This window comes from Sceloporus occidentalis, unplaced genomic scaffold (genome assembly GCF_023333645.1).
Source record: "Sceloporus occidentalis isolate IW3139 unplaced genomic scaffold, rSceOcc1.0.p SCAF_3, whole genome shotgun sequence".
NCBI lineage: Eukaryota > Metazoa > Chordata > Lepidosauria > Squamata > Phrynosomatidae > Sceloporus > Sceloporus occidentalis.
In genome coordinates this window covers 38,192,402-38,208,507 of record NW_028316983.1, presented here as the reverse complement: position 1 = coordinate 38,208,507, position 16,106 = coordinate 38,192,402, and the positions used below count along the sequence as shown (strand labels likewise).

Below are 16,106 nucleotides of genomic sequence, written 5' to 3'. Positions count from 1 at the left end.
GGCAACAAAGGAAGAAGGGAAATATAAAGTAAGTTTCTAAGGTATACAGGGAGTGGTCAGGGATCTGTTATGATCTGGTCCTGTGGAGAATGTAAGCCACTTAACAGCACGCTGTGAAGAATTTGCCCATTTTGCTAATAAAATCGCTCAGATTCACTCTGACTTAGACACCAGAGTTGATACAGTTTTGGTGGATGTAACCTTGGCTCCTGCTTGTCCAGTATTGATGGATACTCTTCAATTTGTGGAGGCTGAGGATCTGGACAGGATCCTTGGAGAAGTGAAAGTCATCACATGTGTGATAGACCCTTGTCCTTCCTGGCTAATTAAACAGGCCAGAGGAGGACTGGCTGAGTGGTAACGGGAAGTGATTAATGCCTCATTACAACAAGGCAGGGTTCCAATACACCTAAAGGTGGCTGTGGTAAGACTTCTTTTGAAAAAACCTTTCCTGGATCCTACTGTACTCGATAATTACATGCGAGTCTCTAACCTTCCATTTTTGGGCAAGCACACCCAGTAAAAAGTATCTCTATATACAGCATAATTAACTTATGGAACATATTCATAATTATAATTAATTCATGATTGACTCTTTATATACTGCTATTAACAAACACAGCTTTAAAGGAAATCAGAAATATACCAAAAATGATTTGATGTTGGCTATACAGTCAAGAACATATAATATGGAGAATAAAGAGCTATCAAATGTTATTAACTGTGGCTCGGTACAAATGGGTGGGAAGCACCGATTCTAGGGGTCGGGAGCGCACAGCGACTGCACGCTCCCAAATCCTAGTCCATACAGATGCCACCATCGTGGTGGCCTCCCGACCCCACAGGGGCCACCATGATGATGCGATGCAATCGTGGTGCAGCATCTGCATATTGCGGTGCCGCACTCACGTCATTGACGCGTGACAGTGCGCCAATAGCGCACTTGTTGCATCGACCACACAAACCTAAAAGAACATGTTTTTTCCGGGTTCTTTTTGGCGCAGAGGGACACTGTGCGGTTTGGCTGGTGCGGCATCCCTTGGCAGCAAAAACGGGCAGCTCCAGCCCGCCCTTTTGGGGCGGTCTGTTGAGCCCCTATGTTGTCTAACTGGAAGCACTAGAGGTGAAACACCTGAGAATTCGACTTGTGGTGAGTGGGCAAGCAGGCTTCTTTGGCTTTACTTGTGGATTTCCTGGATGCAACTGGTGAGCCACCGATGGAGATAAGATGCATCAAAGAACTGAGATTTCAGAAGAAGTAGTAGTTTTATAACCAGATGCCATCAGAAGGAGGAATTCTATTGTTTTTAAAATATGTTTCAAGAAAGATACTTAGAAGCCGACAGTAGCAGAATTTTGCTGATGCATTTGCATTTCAGCAGAATAAAAGAATGAAAACGAAAATATACATTTAAATAATGAAGCAGGTTCATGTAAAATGATACACAGCAGAGTAACATACATATGAACAAGAGTTTTAGCATTTTATACCACAATCATAACTGACTGGTACCAATGTTATATTCTTTAGTGTGACATATTGACTATTTTTTGCCCAATATAAACATGGGTTGAGGAGGTGTAAAACAGCTGCAGTTCCTTAATAAATGATGTATATGAGCTATATCCCCCATATTTAAAGGTATGGTAAAGCAATGTGTGATATCCTAAATGAAGACATGATGCAGCCTAAATGAGTTCTGCTTGAAATAGCATGATGGTAACATTTAGGGTCAGAATTAACAGCAAAGCAAACAGTCCTAAAGCACAATAAATAGAACAGTTAAAAATACAAAGTAAATGCATCATGAAACAGTGGTTTTCACCTGGTGGCCTGCTTGGGAATTCCGAAAGCTTATGTCCCATGTTATCCAAATTTACACTTTGCTCTCCTGGAAGTGGTTGCTGATCTGTTTCTTCTAGACCTGCTGGGCGTGGCTCTGAAGCACTAAGGAAAGAAATGTGTATAAATAAATGTAATTCTTTGGGGAAAAAACCCAGCTGAAATTATATATGTACCTTTTCAATCAGGAAAAATATACTATATGCAGTGCATTTTCCTTACACCATACTTCCATATTATGGCCAGCTGCTTATTATGGGCAAAACACAATTATTCTTGGTCAGACACATTATTATCAATCAAGTAATTGCCCATACTTTTCATTAAACTAATTTACCCGATGTAAGAACAAAGTATTTCTAGTCCTAGATCACAAGAAACTTGGTTTATATAAATAGTAAAAATGGTAATTCATCTCACCGTAATTTTTGTTCAGTACACTTTGTTATCCACGACTCTCACTTCATGGCCTGTTCTAGGGTCCTATTTTCAACCAATGTATCCTATGTCACAATTCCATGTATGTTTACAGAGAAGCAAATCCCACTGTATTCAACAATGTTTTTTCTTTGGATTGTTACCACAATTAGTTTTCAGATTCATGTGAAGTTCTACCAATGCATTTGAAGAAGTGAATTGAAATCTACAAAAACTCATGCAAAAACAATCTTAAAGATGCCACAAGATTCCTTTACCCCCTTAATTCCCTTCCTTTTATACTGACACAGGCTCACATGGCTTTCACTTTCTCTTTGAAAACAGCTATGGCAAAAGTTTCTGAAACAGTGTGATAAGATCTGCCTAGGGGGCAAAACTGACGTTTTCCTGATTAAACTTGATTCATCTGCTTTGATTTTAGAGAGGGGAAAACACCCATACAATTTTTGATCAAGGAAAAGGTTAGTTCTAAATATCCCCCCTACACACCATTAAGCTTCCTGTTCACTTTAATAAAAACTAACTTTTCTGCAAAGATTTTGACACTGGGTCAGCTGCTAAGTTTAGCCTAACATCAAACTCTCATCACATTTCCTTGGATATAGCCAAAAGGGATGCTGGACTTGCATGCCCATGCCACATGTTACAAGCATCAGGTCAATTTGGGTGGATTTGTATTAGAACAAGCTGTCTATATGTCACCATCTCCCTCCATAGTCTGTGATTCTGTTTTAGAATTCGCAATAGGCAAAACAGTCTGCAGAAACAACAAACAACACAAGGATGTCATCAGTATTCATTATGGAATATTTTCCATATTTCATATGGAACATATGATTTTCTATACTTAGAAAAATATATCTAAGAAACAGAATTAAATGTATTGTACCAAGCGCTTCCACAGTTCAGCATGAAACAGGATACAGAAAATGTTTCATTTTTCTCTGACCTCACTTCCCAAGCATCTGCATTAATAGCAACCCCCACAAGGAGGTATGCCTTGTCTATTTTAGCATCCTTGGCACGTAGCAGAAGACAACACAGTAGCCCCTCCTTCTTTTCATTAAATCATTTATGTATTATTTATTTTAATGTAATTTTGAAAACCACTTTGATCTTTTTGGAAAGGCAGTATATAAATAAATAAATAAATAAATAAATAAATAAATAAATAAATATTATTATTATTATTATTTCAGAGACAAGCCTAGTTCCAAATCTTCAACACAAACTGCTACTTCAAGCCAAAGAAAGACACTGAGGAATAATTTCAAAAGAAAAAAGGAATCCTATTAAGAATGACCTGAGTTGCCACATACAATGCTACGAACAAGCACAATTCTACCACTATTCTGCAACGCGCTCTACATGGGGCAACCCTTGTACCTAACCCGGAAGCTACAATTGGTACAGAATATAGCAGCCAGACTGGTCACTGGCATATCCAGGGCCAGTCATATAACACCTGTGCTGAAAGATCTGCACTGGCTGCCGATTCGCTTCCGGGCGCAAGGTGTTGGTTATAACCTATAAAGCCCTACATGGCTTGGGCCCAGGATACCTAGAGGACCGCCTCTCCCCATATAATCCGCCCCGCACACTCAGAACATCTGGGCAGCACCTATTGAGGGTTCCAGGGGCAAGATTGGCCTCCACCTCTAGGAGGACCTTTACTATCTCGGCCCCAACCCTCTGGAACTCGCTGCCCGAAGAGCTCCGCTCGGCCACCTCCCTGGCCCAGTTCAAGAAGGGAGTAAAAACCTTCTTGTTCAGAAAAGCATTCCCAGATATAGGCTCCAGTTAGCCTCCCCCCTCTGATAGCACTGGCATGCTGGCCAGAGATGTTTTTTACTGTGATTTTAATTGTATTGTCTTTGATTGTATGGATGTGTTTTATTGCTGTACACCGCCCTGATTGCAAGAAGGGCGGTATAAAAATAAAACTTTTACTTATTATTATTTATTAGTACAATAATTGGAACTAAGCTGTAATAAACGTTGCCATCAAGAGAGGTCTTTGGGACTGAATTCCTGGGTCACACTCAACAGAACAAACAGAAGGGCCCTCAAAAGAAGTAGAGTTGGCTTGCCACATTATAAAGAGGGGGGAATAATATATTACCAGGTAAAGATCCTTCCACTTCCCACTACACTTTTGCCTAATTTTTCCATGTAACCTAATATAGATGTTTAAAAGTCACTTCAATAAGCAGCACAGCTTCCTTAAATTGTGTGCAGCAATGTGGGAGAATCAATGGAACAAACCTCTCCACATTAAGTTCCACATTAAGCTATTGAATATAACTGTTTAAAAGACTAAGTTAAATCATGGTTCCAACGATAATCTAGATAACTAGAATCTGCTGCTGCAAAGATAAGCAGTGCTAAGCAAGAGATATTAATTTATTGCATCATATTACCTTAAAGGCTGCTGGGAGCAAGTATTGTTTCATCATGTATCTCATAAAGTAAAACTCTTGCTGCAATCAAGGGGATCTTTAGGGGCTACATGATTCAATGATAAATACAAGCAATGGGTTTGGTTTTTTTTAAGTTATGCACTAATTATTACATACTAAGATTTTGCCTTTAGTATATGCAGCATGGCATTCACACTTACTAATTTCACATGACTGATGGGCAGGTGTGAAAAATGACAACAGTTCCCTTTGCTACTTGTCATATCATATACTAAGACTACTATAGTGGTCATGTGAAGGATGAATTGCTCAATTTGAACTTCCTTGCTTTTTAATTTGCCCTGATTATGAATTTACCAAACTGCTTTGCTATTAGATACATTTTCTTAGGATGTGAAGTAATGAGACATTTACAAAACTTAATTAAATATTTGTTGCATTTGTGATTGAAGTAGGACGTTTGCGCTACCGTCTAAGCTTTGTCCTTTACTATCCATATTCACTGATTTACTTAAAATTACAGTCTGCCCTTGCCTTATGCAGGGGATCTGTTCCAGGATAGAATTTTCCTTTGGTAGTCAACATGGTAAGTTTTTCCCCCCTCTCAATAGCTGCTAAGACTCTAATGCCTTACATTTCCACACTAGCAGGGGTGGGTAGGGATAGGGGCAGTCACCTCCTTGCTTCTACAACTGGCCCATAAATACAAACTGTTAACCTCTGAGCAGGCGAATAAAAATGTCCTGCAGGCTAGTATCTTGTGTGGGACTGTCTATGACGCTACAGTGCTAATACAAGCTTCTTTTACATGACTGCTGAAAAGTTTCAGCAAGATACAGTGGTCCATCCACATTCAATGTGGTTAGGATGAAAAAACCCTGTGAATGTGGAAAAACTGCAAATAAAAAAACCAAACACTATTCTATTACCTAAGGGAACACCTCTCTAGGAATCTCTAGGTCCTTCAGTGCAACTGTATGGTCAACATCTGTGAGACATTGAACATAAGAATCATGTTGGAGGACCTACAAATGCCTTGAGAAGTGTTTTCTCTAGGAACTTCTAGGTTCTCCAGCAGATTTTTATGGTCAACATCCAGCAGAATTGTACTTGAGGACTAGAGGGAACATATTTCTAAAGAAAACATATTACTGTATATACTCATGTATAAGTCTAGAAATTTTAGTTAAAAAAACCTAAAATTTTAGTAAAAAAAACCTGAGTCAACTTATCCATAGATCAATCTAAGTACTGTACTTTAACTCTCATAAAAAGAGAAACCATCCTCTGGTGAAACATAAGAGTATAATCTGTCCTGGAAGCACTGACCTCCCTCTACTCTTTCATTCTTCCATCCTTCAGTGTGAACACAATTATGCCTCCCACAATTCTGCAAGTTCTTTGGTATTGTTTTGCTTTGCTTTATCCTTTGGATCTTTTGTTACATGACCCTAAGTCTTATTCTCGACTTATCCACGGGTCATATCAAAATCCATAATTTCAGCCCCCAAACCTGCCCTTGACTTATATATGAGATTGACTTACAGTCAGGTATATATGGTAATTAAAATAATCAAATCTGCATAAGTAAATTCTGCAAATGTGGAGGGACAACCGTACAGTAAGCACAAAGGTCTTTTTAAAAGGTAGCTGAACAGAACAATGGTTTGCAAAAACATCATGTAACATTACACTGTAACAAACACATTCCTTTGCTCTGTGTATTACAATACTCTATTCTGCTCTGGTCAGGCCCCACCTGGAATATTGTGTCCAGTTCTGGGCACCACAATTCAAAAAGGACATTGAGAAACTGGAGCCATGTGTCCAAAGGAGGGCGACTAAAATGGTGAAAGGGCTGGAAACCATGTCCTATGAGGAACGCCTTAGGGAGCTGGGGATGTTTAGCCTGGAGAAAAGAAGGTTAAGAGGTGATATGATAGCCCTGTTTAAATATCTGACGGGATGTCATACTGAGGAGGGAGCAAGCTTGTTTTCTGCTGCTCCAGAGACTAGGACCCGGAGCAATGGATGCAAGCTCCAAGAAAAAAGATTCCACTTCAACATTAGGAGGAACTTCCTGACAGTAAGGGCTGTTCGACAGTGGAACACACTTCCTCGGAGTGTAGTGGAGTCTCCCTCCTTGGAGGTCTTCAAATGGAGGCTGGATGGCCATCTGTCGGGGATGCTTTGACTTGGATTTCCTGCATGGCAGGGGGTTGGACTGGATGGCCCTTGTTGTCTCTTCCAACTCTATGATTCTATATATTATATACACTTTCCTCAGATTGAGACCTACTGCATTCAATAGGACTTACTTCTGAGTAGGCTGACTGGTACTGTAGATTGCATTGTAAGTTGTTTCTTTCACTTAACTGCTGTCAAAAATCTCAAAACCTTTCTTTTGCCCTGCAAAGTCTGTCAAGGACACTTAAAAAAAATCTACAAATTCTTCACTTTCCTTCAAGAAACATCTGCCCAGCACAAAACTATTTATAAAAACATTAACATTGTTTTTCATTCAGTTCAAAATATTAATGACAGCAAAGTTTTTCTGTCATTCTTTTATAACCGAAAGCAAACCATTACATTCCATTGCATATATATTTTATTTTATCAAATAATATATCTCTTTTATCTAATAATATGAAGAGTAAAGCCAAACACACAAAGTAATTAATTATATTATTGGAGAAACTAATATCTAATTAGACAAAATAATAGATTAGATAATATATTCATACATTATTAGATATATTTTTCTATCAAAAATTATTACATATTTTATCAAAATATTTTTGCAAGTTTCTATTTCAGTAAAGTATTATTCTTAATTTCTTCGGAAGTCGAGAAACTCAATCATTGTTAGACAATTCGAAAAAGGAGAGTAAGTGTGGAAATCGGGTGAATTGTGTAAAGCCTGTCTTACATATTCCTTGGTGCTAAGCAGATGGAGGCATCTTGCACTACTGCACAAAAAATGAATGCTATACCAAGGGCCATACAAAATATATCACTATGCAAAATGAATATGTTGATGTAAAAATTAATTTTGATACAGGAATACTTTCTCTGATTTGATCATTACAATTCACTACTCAGGTTATGTGAAAAAAAATCCATTGCTGGATATAAGGAGGGAATTTATAAAATCATCTGTGAAAACAAAGATTTATAATTTATGTTACAGTTTAGGCATTTTGCTTTATACAGTGGGCCCTCACCTTATGAGGGGATCCGTTCCGGATCCCTCCGCGTAAGGCGAATTCCGCCTATGCTCAAGCCCCATTGTAAACAATGGGGCTCGTGTGTGGTGGTGCGGCGGTGCGCACAGCGTGCGTGCCCATTCAATTGAATGGGACACGCTGCCCCTTCCGCCCCCCCGTGGCTTGAGCACGTATGCTCAAGCCGCGTAAAGCGTGCCCGCGTATGGTGCTGGTGCGCTGTACATCTCACCAGGGAAACAGTAATTTATCTCATCAATGAGCTTCTAAATATCATCAGGCAGTCAGCAAGCACTCAGTGCCTTGTCTTTTCCCATTAACACTGTAGCTCTCAGGAGGTCTGATCAGGCTAGCAATCTCTTAGAGGTCAAAGAGAAGGGAAATTAGATGTTACCAACACAAGTCTACACTATGACCTGCAAGAACAGCTCTTGGTAAACCAGGGGAAAAGGAAACCATGTGGAAACTTAAAGTGGGGGAGGAGGGCCGAGTTAAGAAATACTACGAAGTGATCAAGTATTACTGAGGGGCTCATATGTCATAATCTCACTTCTACATCAACCTATGAATGTATTTTGAAATCTGAAAAATGACAGCATTTGGCACACTAACAACATCTAACTAAATGCATATAGGCAAGTAGGCTCACACCTACGATAGCACATATTACCAACTTATTTATTTCAGTTAATTTCAAAGGTGCTACAAAATTTCTTTTCATAACGATTCTACAGACTAAGGACTGAAGCAGATGGGCAAAAAGCTCTAGCTTTGGGCTGCACTGGGAGCGGGGCGTGCAGATGACGCATGCCCCAAAAGCAGCCAGAATCCATGTAGGGAGTGCACCAGGCTCACGCCAAACTGGAATAGCTAGCTTGAAAAGGAGCAGCAAAAAGCCACTTCTGCCAGTGGCTGGACTGTGTCAGTGGCCTACTTTCAGAGCGGACCATCTGGTCGTCACGGTCCCAAGCTGATTGGGGGCCAGCTGGGGCTGGAGTAGCAAGAGGCTGCTCCAAACTGCCGGTCTGCTTCGCCCCTCACACAGCTATATTTTTGAAATCTTAACATCCAACTGAAACACATGTTGTTGAAAAACTAGTTCTTTAATCTTCTCTTTACTACTGCAAGGGATGAAAGTGACAAATTACAAAACTCCCGCTGCTTTATCGTTTAGAATCCTTATTTAAGTAACCACTAAAAACAGCAAATTATACTGTGTAGGAGAAAAAAAGGTGAAACCTACTTAATTTGTTCTACTTGTTGATTATTTTTTTTCTTCCTTGGAGGCTTTTTCTTCTTGGGTTTATTGACATTTTGATTATTCTGTTTGCTGTTCACACCAAAATGTCCTGCAGATATATCACTTTGCAGCAAGTTTACCAGCAACGGACTAGTTAGTGTGACATCTTTATTGACAGGAAAAGCTGGGTTTTGTCCACAGGAAATCTGATTTCCATTTTGGGCCCCACTAAAAGGGGTGCTGAAAGCCAGTCCATGTCCAGCAAAATGACTCCCTGATGTATTGTTTCCCTGCATCCCTTGCAAGTGTGGCGGTACCATGTTTCCTTGTTGCATGGAAACATCAGGTATCATTTGTGTCAAGTTCACATCATTGTTTGTTGTAGTGGTGGCATCACCCAGCTGCTGAGACATGTGAGGGGTAGGTCCAGTGGGTCTCAGAACTTGTCCTTGAATCCCCATAACCTGAGAAGGATTGCCATTCACAGGGCCTTGCTGAGTCATCATCTGTCCTGTAAATTGCACCATGTTTCCTTGCATATTGGGAGTTGGTCCTCTCATTATTTGAGCTGGCCCTGTCATAACATTGGACTGGTTTTGAGAACTGAACTGCTGTTTATTTCCTTGCATCTGATTGGTCATCATCTGTTCCATCATTGAATTTTGCTGTAGCAATACCTGGCCTTGGGGTCCAATCATTTGATTGTGTGCTGCCATCATTTGCTGGCTTTGCTGGGGAAGCATCTGTTTGGGAGCAGTCATTCTTTGTTGTGATGAACCAAGATTTTGATTTTGAGGAGCTACCATCATCTGGCCCTGTGACATGAGTTGAGCTCGAGACAGTATCATCTGGTTTTGAGGATTTATAGATCCCTGAGGTTGCATGTTCACCATCTGTCCTTGGGAAGATACTATCTGTTGGTGTATCCCCATTAACTGAGACTGTGGTCCTTGGGAAGGCTGTCCTTGCATGTTGCCCATGTTAACCTGTGCAACACCACTGGTACCTGTCTGCTGATTGTTCATATTTCCATGAAGTCCCATTAAATTGCTCTGCATCATATTTGATGGGCCATGTTGTACTTGCATCTGATTCTGAGAAAGCCCATTTCCTTGACCACCTTAAAAATTGATACAGCTCAAAGTTAGAAAACTGAAAACTGAAGTGGTATTAATACATATACATTAATAAACTGGTTGAGAAAACCCCTACTTTCATATTCACAATGCCATTCAAATTTCAATATATGTGATACCGAGGTCTGAAAGTATGTCAGAAGCACTGACCATTCCTAATATAGTACTGCACTAACAAAATTTCTAACCATCGTACATGATCAGAACATTCAGAATTAAGATGTAACAAATGTATGGATGGAAGTGGAATTTTCTATACTGTCCTCCCAGATAAGTTAACAAACTTTTGAGGCTGACAGTTTAACTTTTACATATACTAAAATTGCTACTGATAATACCTATATGCTAAACATTTTATTATACAGTCAAATTCTATAATTTAGCAAACAGCCAAGTAATCCATCAAAATACAACAGACCTGTGTGTTGTACACTTTGACTTGTTTGCAATTGGGGTGCTCCAGTACTTGCAGATGTCCCTGGTGCTGTAGAAGGCACCTGACTTTGCATGAAGTTCTGATTTGTCTGTCCTGAAGGAAAGCCAGGTGGCAGACGCTTGGGCATTCCTGAACACAGAAAATAGATATATTTATTAAAGGCATTTTAATGAATAATGATTACTACATCACAGTAATAACAAAGGCTCTCTTTATGACCTTTCTATCTACCCAGACCTTTGTTAACTGTTTGCTGAAGAAGGTCTTTTAATTGGGGTGTGTTGTAGTCTATTTTTATCATCACTTTATATTTTAATGCACTTTTAAATCAATGTTTTAAATATGATTACTTGTTGAATTATTTTTAACTTTTATTATTGACTGTTTTAACTGTATCTTATTTTAATTCATACTGTGAGCCACCTTGGGCCCCACACTGGGAAAAATTCAAGCCCCAAAATAAATAAATAAATTTAAAAGTGGAAAAAAAAAAGGAGGAAAGTTAAAAGGATAACACATCTGGGAGGCAGGTCAAGAAAAGAAGGGAGAAATGGGCAGAGCCTCAATGAAAATGATTAGCAAGATTTGAAAATAGTTTTCAGTTTAAATGAAATATTTACAAAGTCCTGTGATGAAAAAACCTTTTTCAATATTATAACTGTTTTTAATGTATTTTTGGGTGTTGAATTCAAAAAATATAATAAAATGTCAAACTACATAGATGCCTTCCATGAATTTTATGTTTTTATCAATTCAGTTATTACTCTGCTTTGATTAAGTGCAGACAATGATGTTCCAGTGAAACTTTTTATTGCTTCTGAATGGATTTTTGTTGGAGGGGTTGTCAAGAAATTGGTACTTATATTCATATGTGGTGGCATTGTAAAGCTGTAAAAAGATTTTGGCAATCAGTATTTAAAGAGACAAAAGATAACAGAAACTGAGTTAGAAATATGCAAAAAATAGCATTTTTGTCTATATACGATAAGATCAACTGCACCCAGACTATGAAGGATTTAATCACAAATTTATTAACAGCAGCAAGATTAATTATAGCAAGAAAATGGAAAGTTCAGGGAGACCTGCAAATACAAGATTGGTATAAAGAAGTATGGCAAATGGCAATTAATGATAAATTAACATGTGATATTAAGGTAAAAAAAAGGGAATAATGAAGAGGAATGACTTTGAAGCAATATGGAAGATATTTGTACAAAAGTTTCTAGTAAAAGAGGAAGGTAGTTTACCTCCACAGGAAGAGCTACAATTTTGGAGGGTATAATAACATGAAGATATTAGGCTTTGGTGATGGGGAGCACTTGATTATAAAGATAAGTTAATTAGTGATAAATTAATAGTTTTACACTTTAGTGGAATTATGAATAGTATACAGTATGTCAAAAAGAAGATAGAAATAATAATGATGATATCAATAATAATTTCATGTATTTTTCCTAATTATTGGTTTAGTTAATATTACACAGTTTAATATTAATAAGATTCAGATAAGGTAATTAAGAATGAATAATTAATGTGATTTATTACATACTGTATGTGGAATATTATATAAATGATTCTTTTTTTAAAAAAAGGAATAGATTTCTGTGTTTCATATCAGTGAATTAAAGTGTTTTGAAAGTCTATTAGAAGGCTTTAACCCTTTCTTACTCTTTGTAGGATAATTCTTAGCAGGGTCATTTCATTCAGTCACATATTACAACACTGACACATCAAACAAGGTTTTGGAAAAAAAACTGTAAGTAACAGAGCAAATTTGAGGTCATTTCTGGGTTTTGAACGCCAAATTCCTTTAACACTAGAATACATTTTTTAAAAGTTTTACAACCCTCAATTTTGCAGGCCTGTGTTAGTTAATTAGTTCATCATATTAATTTAAGATACAACACAAACTGATTATAACAGATAAGATATAGCAGAGGAAACAACAGCAAACATAATCATTTCAGAAACTAAGTAGGTTAGGGCATAGTGGTATTTCAATCATTGGAAGATTTAAAACAAAGACTGGCCAAGCATGTAACAGAAATGTATATTAAGATAAACATGGTATTTTGTCTCAAAGCCTATGTGAAATGAGGAATTGCTTCTTAATCCATCTTTTTTTTACAACAACAGCTTAATAAATAAAAATACACAGAACTTGCACTGGAAAATGTGAGGCATACACTATGTTACAACTTAATACCTTTGAAATTATCAGTGAATTCACATAAAAGTTATGTAATTAAATAGGTTAGGTCAACAGATAAGCCTGACATGAAAACTGGGAATAAGTTATTTGTTCATTAAAAGGATTACTTACCGCCTAACCCAGGATGTAAACCCTGTGGACCCTGGTTTTGCTGTTGCATCACCATAAAATTAGAAGGTACATTTCCTTGCTGCACCATTGGATTACGGCCAGGAGAATTTACAGGCTGTTGAAATCCTTGGGGGAGGGTATTATTCTGGGGGGGCCTTGGTCCCATTTGTTGCTGTGCTTGGTTAACTGTTGGGGAAGACGCAGGAGAACCCTGCTGAAAAGAGGAAGGAGAGGAAGCAGGAGACTTGTTGGTCAGGTGGGGTTGTTGTAGTGGTGTAGGGACCCGTGAGGGACCTCCCTGAAGATTTTTTATCTGAGGAGCAGTAAATTGCCCAGAGTTGTTCATCTGAGGAAAGTTTGTGTGTGCCTGAGGAGTTTGTTGGCTTCCAAAAGGATATGGAGGTGGAGGGTGGGAAGGTGTTTGTACAGTTGCTAAAGATGGTCTGACTTGAAGTTGTTGCTGCATTTGTCCAGGCAAAGGAGCTTTTTTCCACCCCTGGTTAACTGTCAATGTGCCCATGTTTCCTTGGGATGGAGGTGGCTGGACTGTTCCAGCAGCCACCTGGTTCCAACCGGGAGGAACTGAAACTTGACCTGGGGCTGTAAATGAAGGACGAATACCCTGTTGCGACTGCTGATGCTGTTGAGAAGGGCGTGGCTGCTGGTGCTGCTGTGGCTGCATCTGCTGGAAACTGGCTGGGTTTATTTGCCTGTTAACAGGAACTTGCTGTACTGAATGGAGCTGAGGTACTACAGATCCTGATGGATGATTCTGCTGTTGAATAGTGAGCCCCGACAAGACTGGATCCATTCCATCTATGAAAACAAAATGCAGAATTAAAGGAAATGCAGAGCAAAAGAAACATAAACTACAGTTGATGTACAATTGGCCCACTAATTGCAACAGAAAGGCTTTCTAGGACCACTATTTTTAATTTTCAGAGAAACCATGGTATTTTCTGCTTCCTTCTCTCCCCCCCCCCCCCCCTCTCACACACACACTCTTTAGTAACTGTTCATGGAACTTCAGCGTGATGATGAGAAGATAGACAAATAGAGGCTCCATTACTGGAAGAGGTCTACAACAGCTAATTGATTTGGTAAATGTATTAAACCAGACTTCCCAAAACAAATGCTATAGAGATGTGTTGTACTACAGTTCCCACCATTACCAGCATGCTAGCCCAATCAGAGAAACAGTCCAACAAATCTGGAAAGCAAAACGTTGGAAGATGTACTTTAGACTGCAGTTTGGATCCAGACTACAATCCCACTCACGCAATGGAGCTTTCCTGGATCCTTCCTCCCCATTTCACCCTCCTGCACCATCCCCAAAACTCTTCAAGGGTATCTGAAAGAATGTGGCAGGCCTGCCATATTACTTAGAGAAGGCACCTCTGGATTCATACCCATAATAAGCTAGGAGGGGAAGTCACATCAATATACACCTCTCCAAAGACAATTTATCCAAGATACTAATATTAGGTTTAGCCAGAATTAGAATTAGTTTACTACCTGGCTGAGATGTCGGACGAGGTGTTCTGGGCTGCAGTTCAGTGTTAGCTGTAGTTGTTATCATGGATGACACATTACCACTTTGCTGCATCATGACAGTTGCAGGATTGTTTATTCTTATTAAACCTATAAATTTAATCATATTTTTATTGTGTGTAGATGTAGCTCATTACATTCATCTACACTGAAACGTAGCTGTTCTAACCAAGACACTTTATCAGAGCAATCCTCCACCCCTATTTTAATAGAATAATGAATTGTTATTTGACTTGAGCCTACTGGATCACACAGAAGGCAACATTACAAAAACAAATCTAAGAGCCATATGTTCTCCAGAAAATATATCGTATATACTCAACTATAAGTTGAGAAATTTATGCCCAAATATTGACCCTAAAATCTGGGGCCGAATTATACAAGGGTCAATACAGTTACCATGGCTTGAGATTGATTGGAGGACAGTTAACAACAACAACAAAAAGTAATAATGCTCATAAAGCTACTTTAAAAAATAGCCCTGACGTCCCACTCTCCATGCCTCTGCAGCGCTTGCTGAAAGAGCTGTGAGGCACCAGTGTGAGTGTGCATGGAGTGATTCCCTTCTCCATCCTATCTCCAAACTTTTCTTTCTCCTCTTTGCATTTCCCCATTTTCCCTCCGTTTGCAAGCCGATCTCCAAACCTTGCCTCTTCTTTGCATTTCCCCATTTTCCCTCTGTTTGCAAACTCATCTCCAAACCTTGCCTCTTCTTTGCATTTCCCCATTTTCCGTCCATTTGCAAACTGATCTCCAAACCTTGCCACTTCTTTGCATTTCAGACCGCTTGCAATCTGATCTCCAAACCTTTGCTTCTCTTCCTCCTCCTCCTCCTTGCCTTTCCTCTGAAAACCAAGCTTCTCTTTTCCCCCCCTCCACTTCCACTTTGAAGCCAACCTTAAAATCTGTCTCCTAAATTCTGTCCTCAACTTATCCATGGGGCATATCAAAATCCAAGATTTTGATCCTAAAACCTTCCCTTGACTTATACATGAGGTCGACTTGTACACGAGTATATACGGTGTGTGTGTGTGTGTGTGTGTGTGTATACACATACACACACACACACACAGTTGTCCCTTCATATTTGTGGGGGTTAGAGGCGAAGGACCCTGCCAAATGCAAACATTTCGTGAATATCCCCTCCCCTCAGTTACAGAGTGGCAGAGAGGGGAGCGTGCATGCTTGCCTCTCTTTCCCTGTCGCCGGCTCAGCTGGGCTAGTTACAGAGCAGCAGGGAGGGGTTGGGGAGGAGGACATACACTTGCCTCTCCTTGCTGTCCTGTAGCTGGTTCAACTGGACCAGACTTTCCAAAGAACATCATCTTCTCATATGTACCAAATTACACTACACAGAACTACCTAACTACTGTATATAATCCTATCTATTACTCATTTTTTCTATAATCCATTATAACCTTTTCCCCTCTTTAGCTATATCTATTGACTCTCTGATTTATTTATGATTTCAGTTTCAGCACCACAGCCCGTAGCT

General features: G+C 39.2%; 1 protein-coding gene across 4 annotated transcripts in view; it reads right to left on the bottom strand.

Moving 5' to 3' along the window:
- NCOA6 (nuclear receptor coactivator 6) overlaps positions 1 to 16,106 on the bottom strand; it is a 59,929-nt gene that overhangs the window by 15,712 nt on the left and 28,111 nt on the right. For all 4 annotated transcript variants that reach the window (XM_089514058.1, XM_089514057.1, XM_089514059.1 and 1 more), the window contains 5 exons: positions 14,576 to 14,701; positions 13,061 to 13,876; positions 10,720 to 10,866; positions 9,169 to 10,285; positions 1,827 to 1,948 (listed from right to left, as the gene is read on the bottom strand). In XM_089514058.1, coding sequence (XP_089370184.1) covers positions 1,827 to 1,948; positions 9,169 to 10,285; positions 10,720 to 10,866; positions 13,061 to 13,876; positions 14,576 to 14,701 — 2,328 coding nt within the window. The remainder of the gene's footprint in view (positions 1 to 1,826; positions 1,949 to 9,168; positions 10,286 to 10,719; positions 10,867 to 13,060; positions 13,877 to 14,575; positions 14,702 to 16,106) is intronic.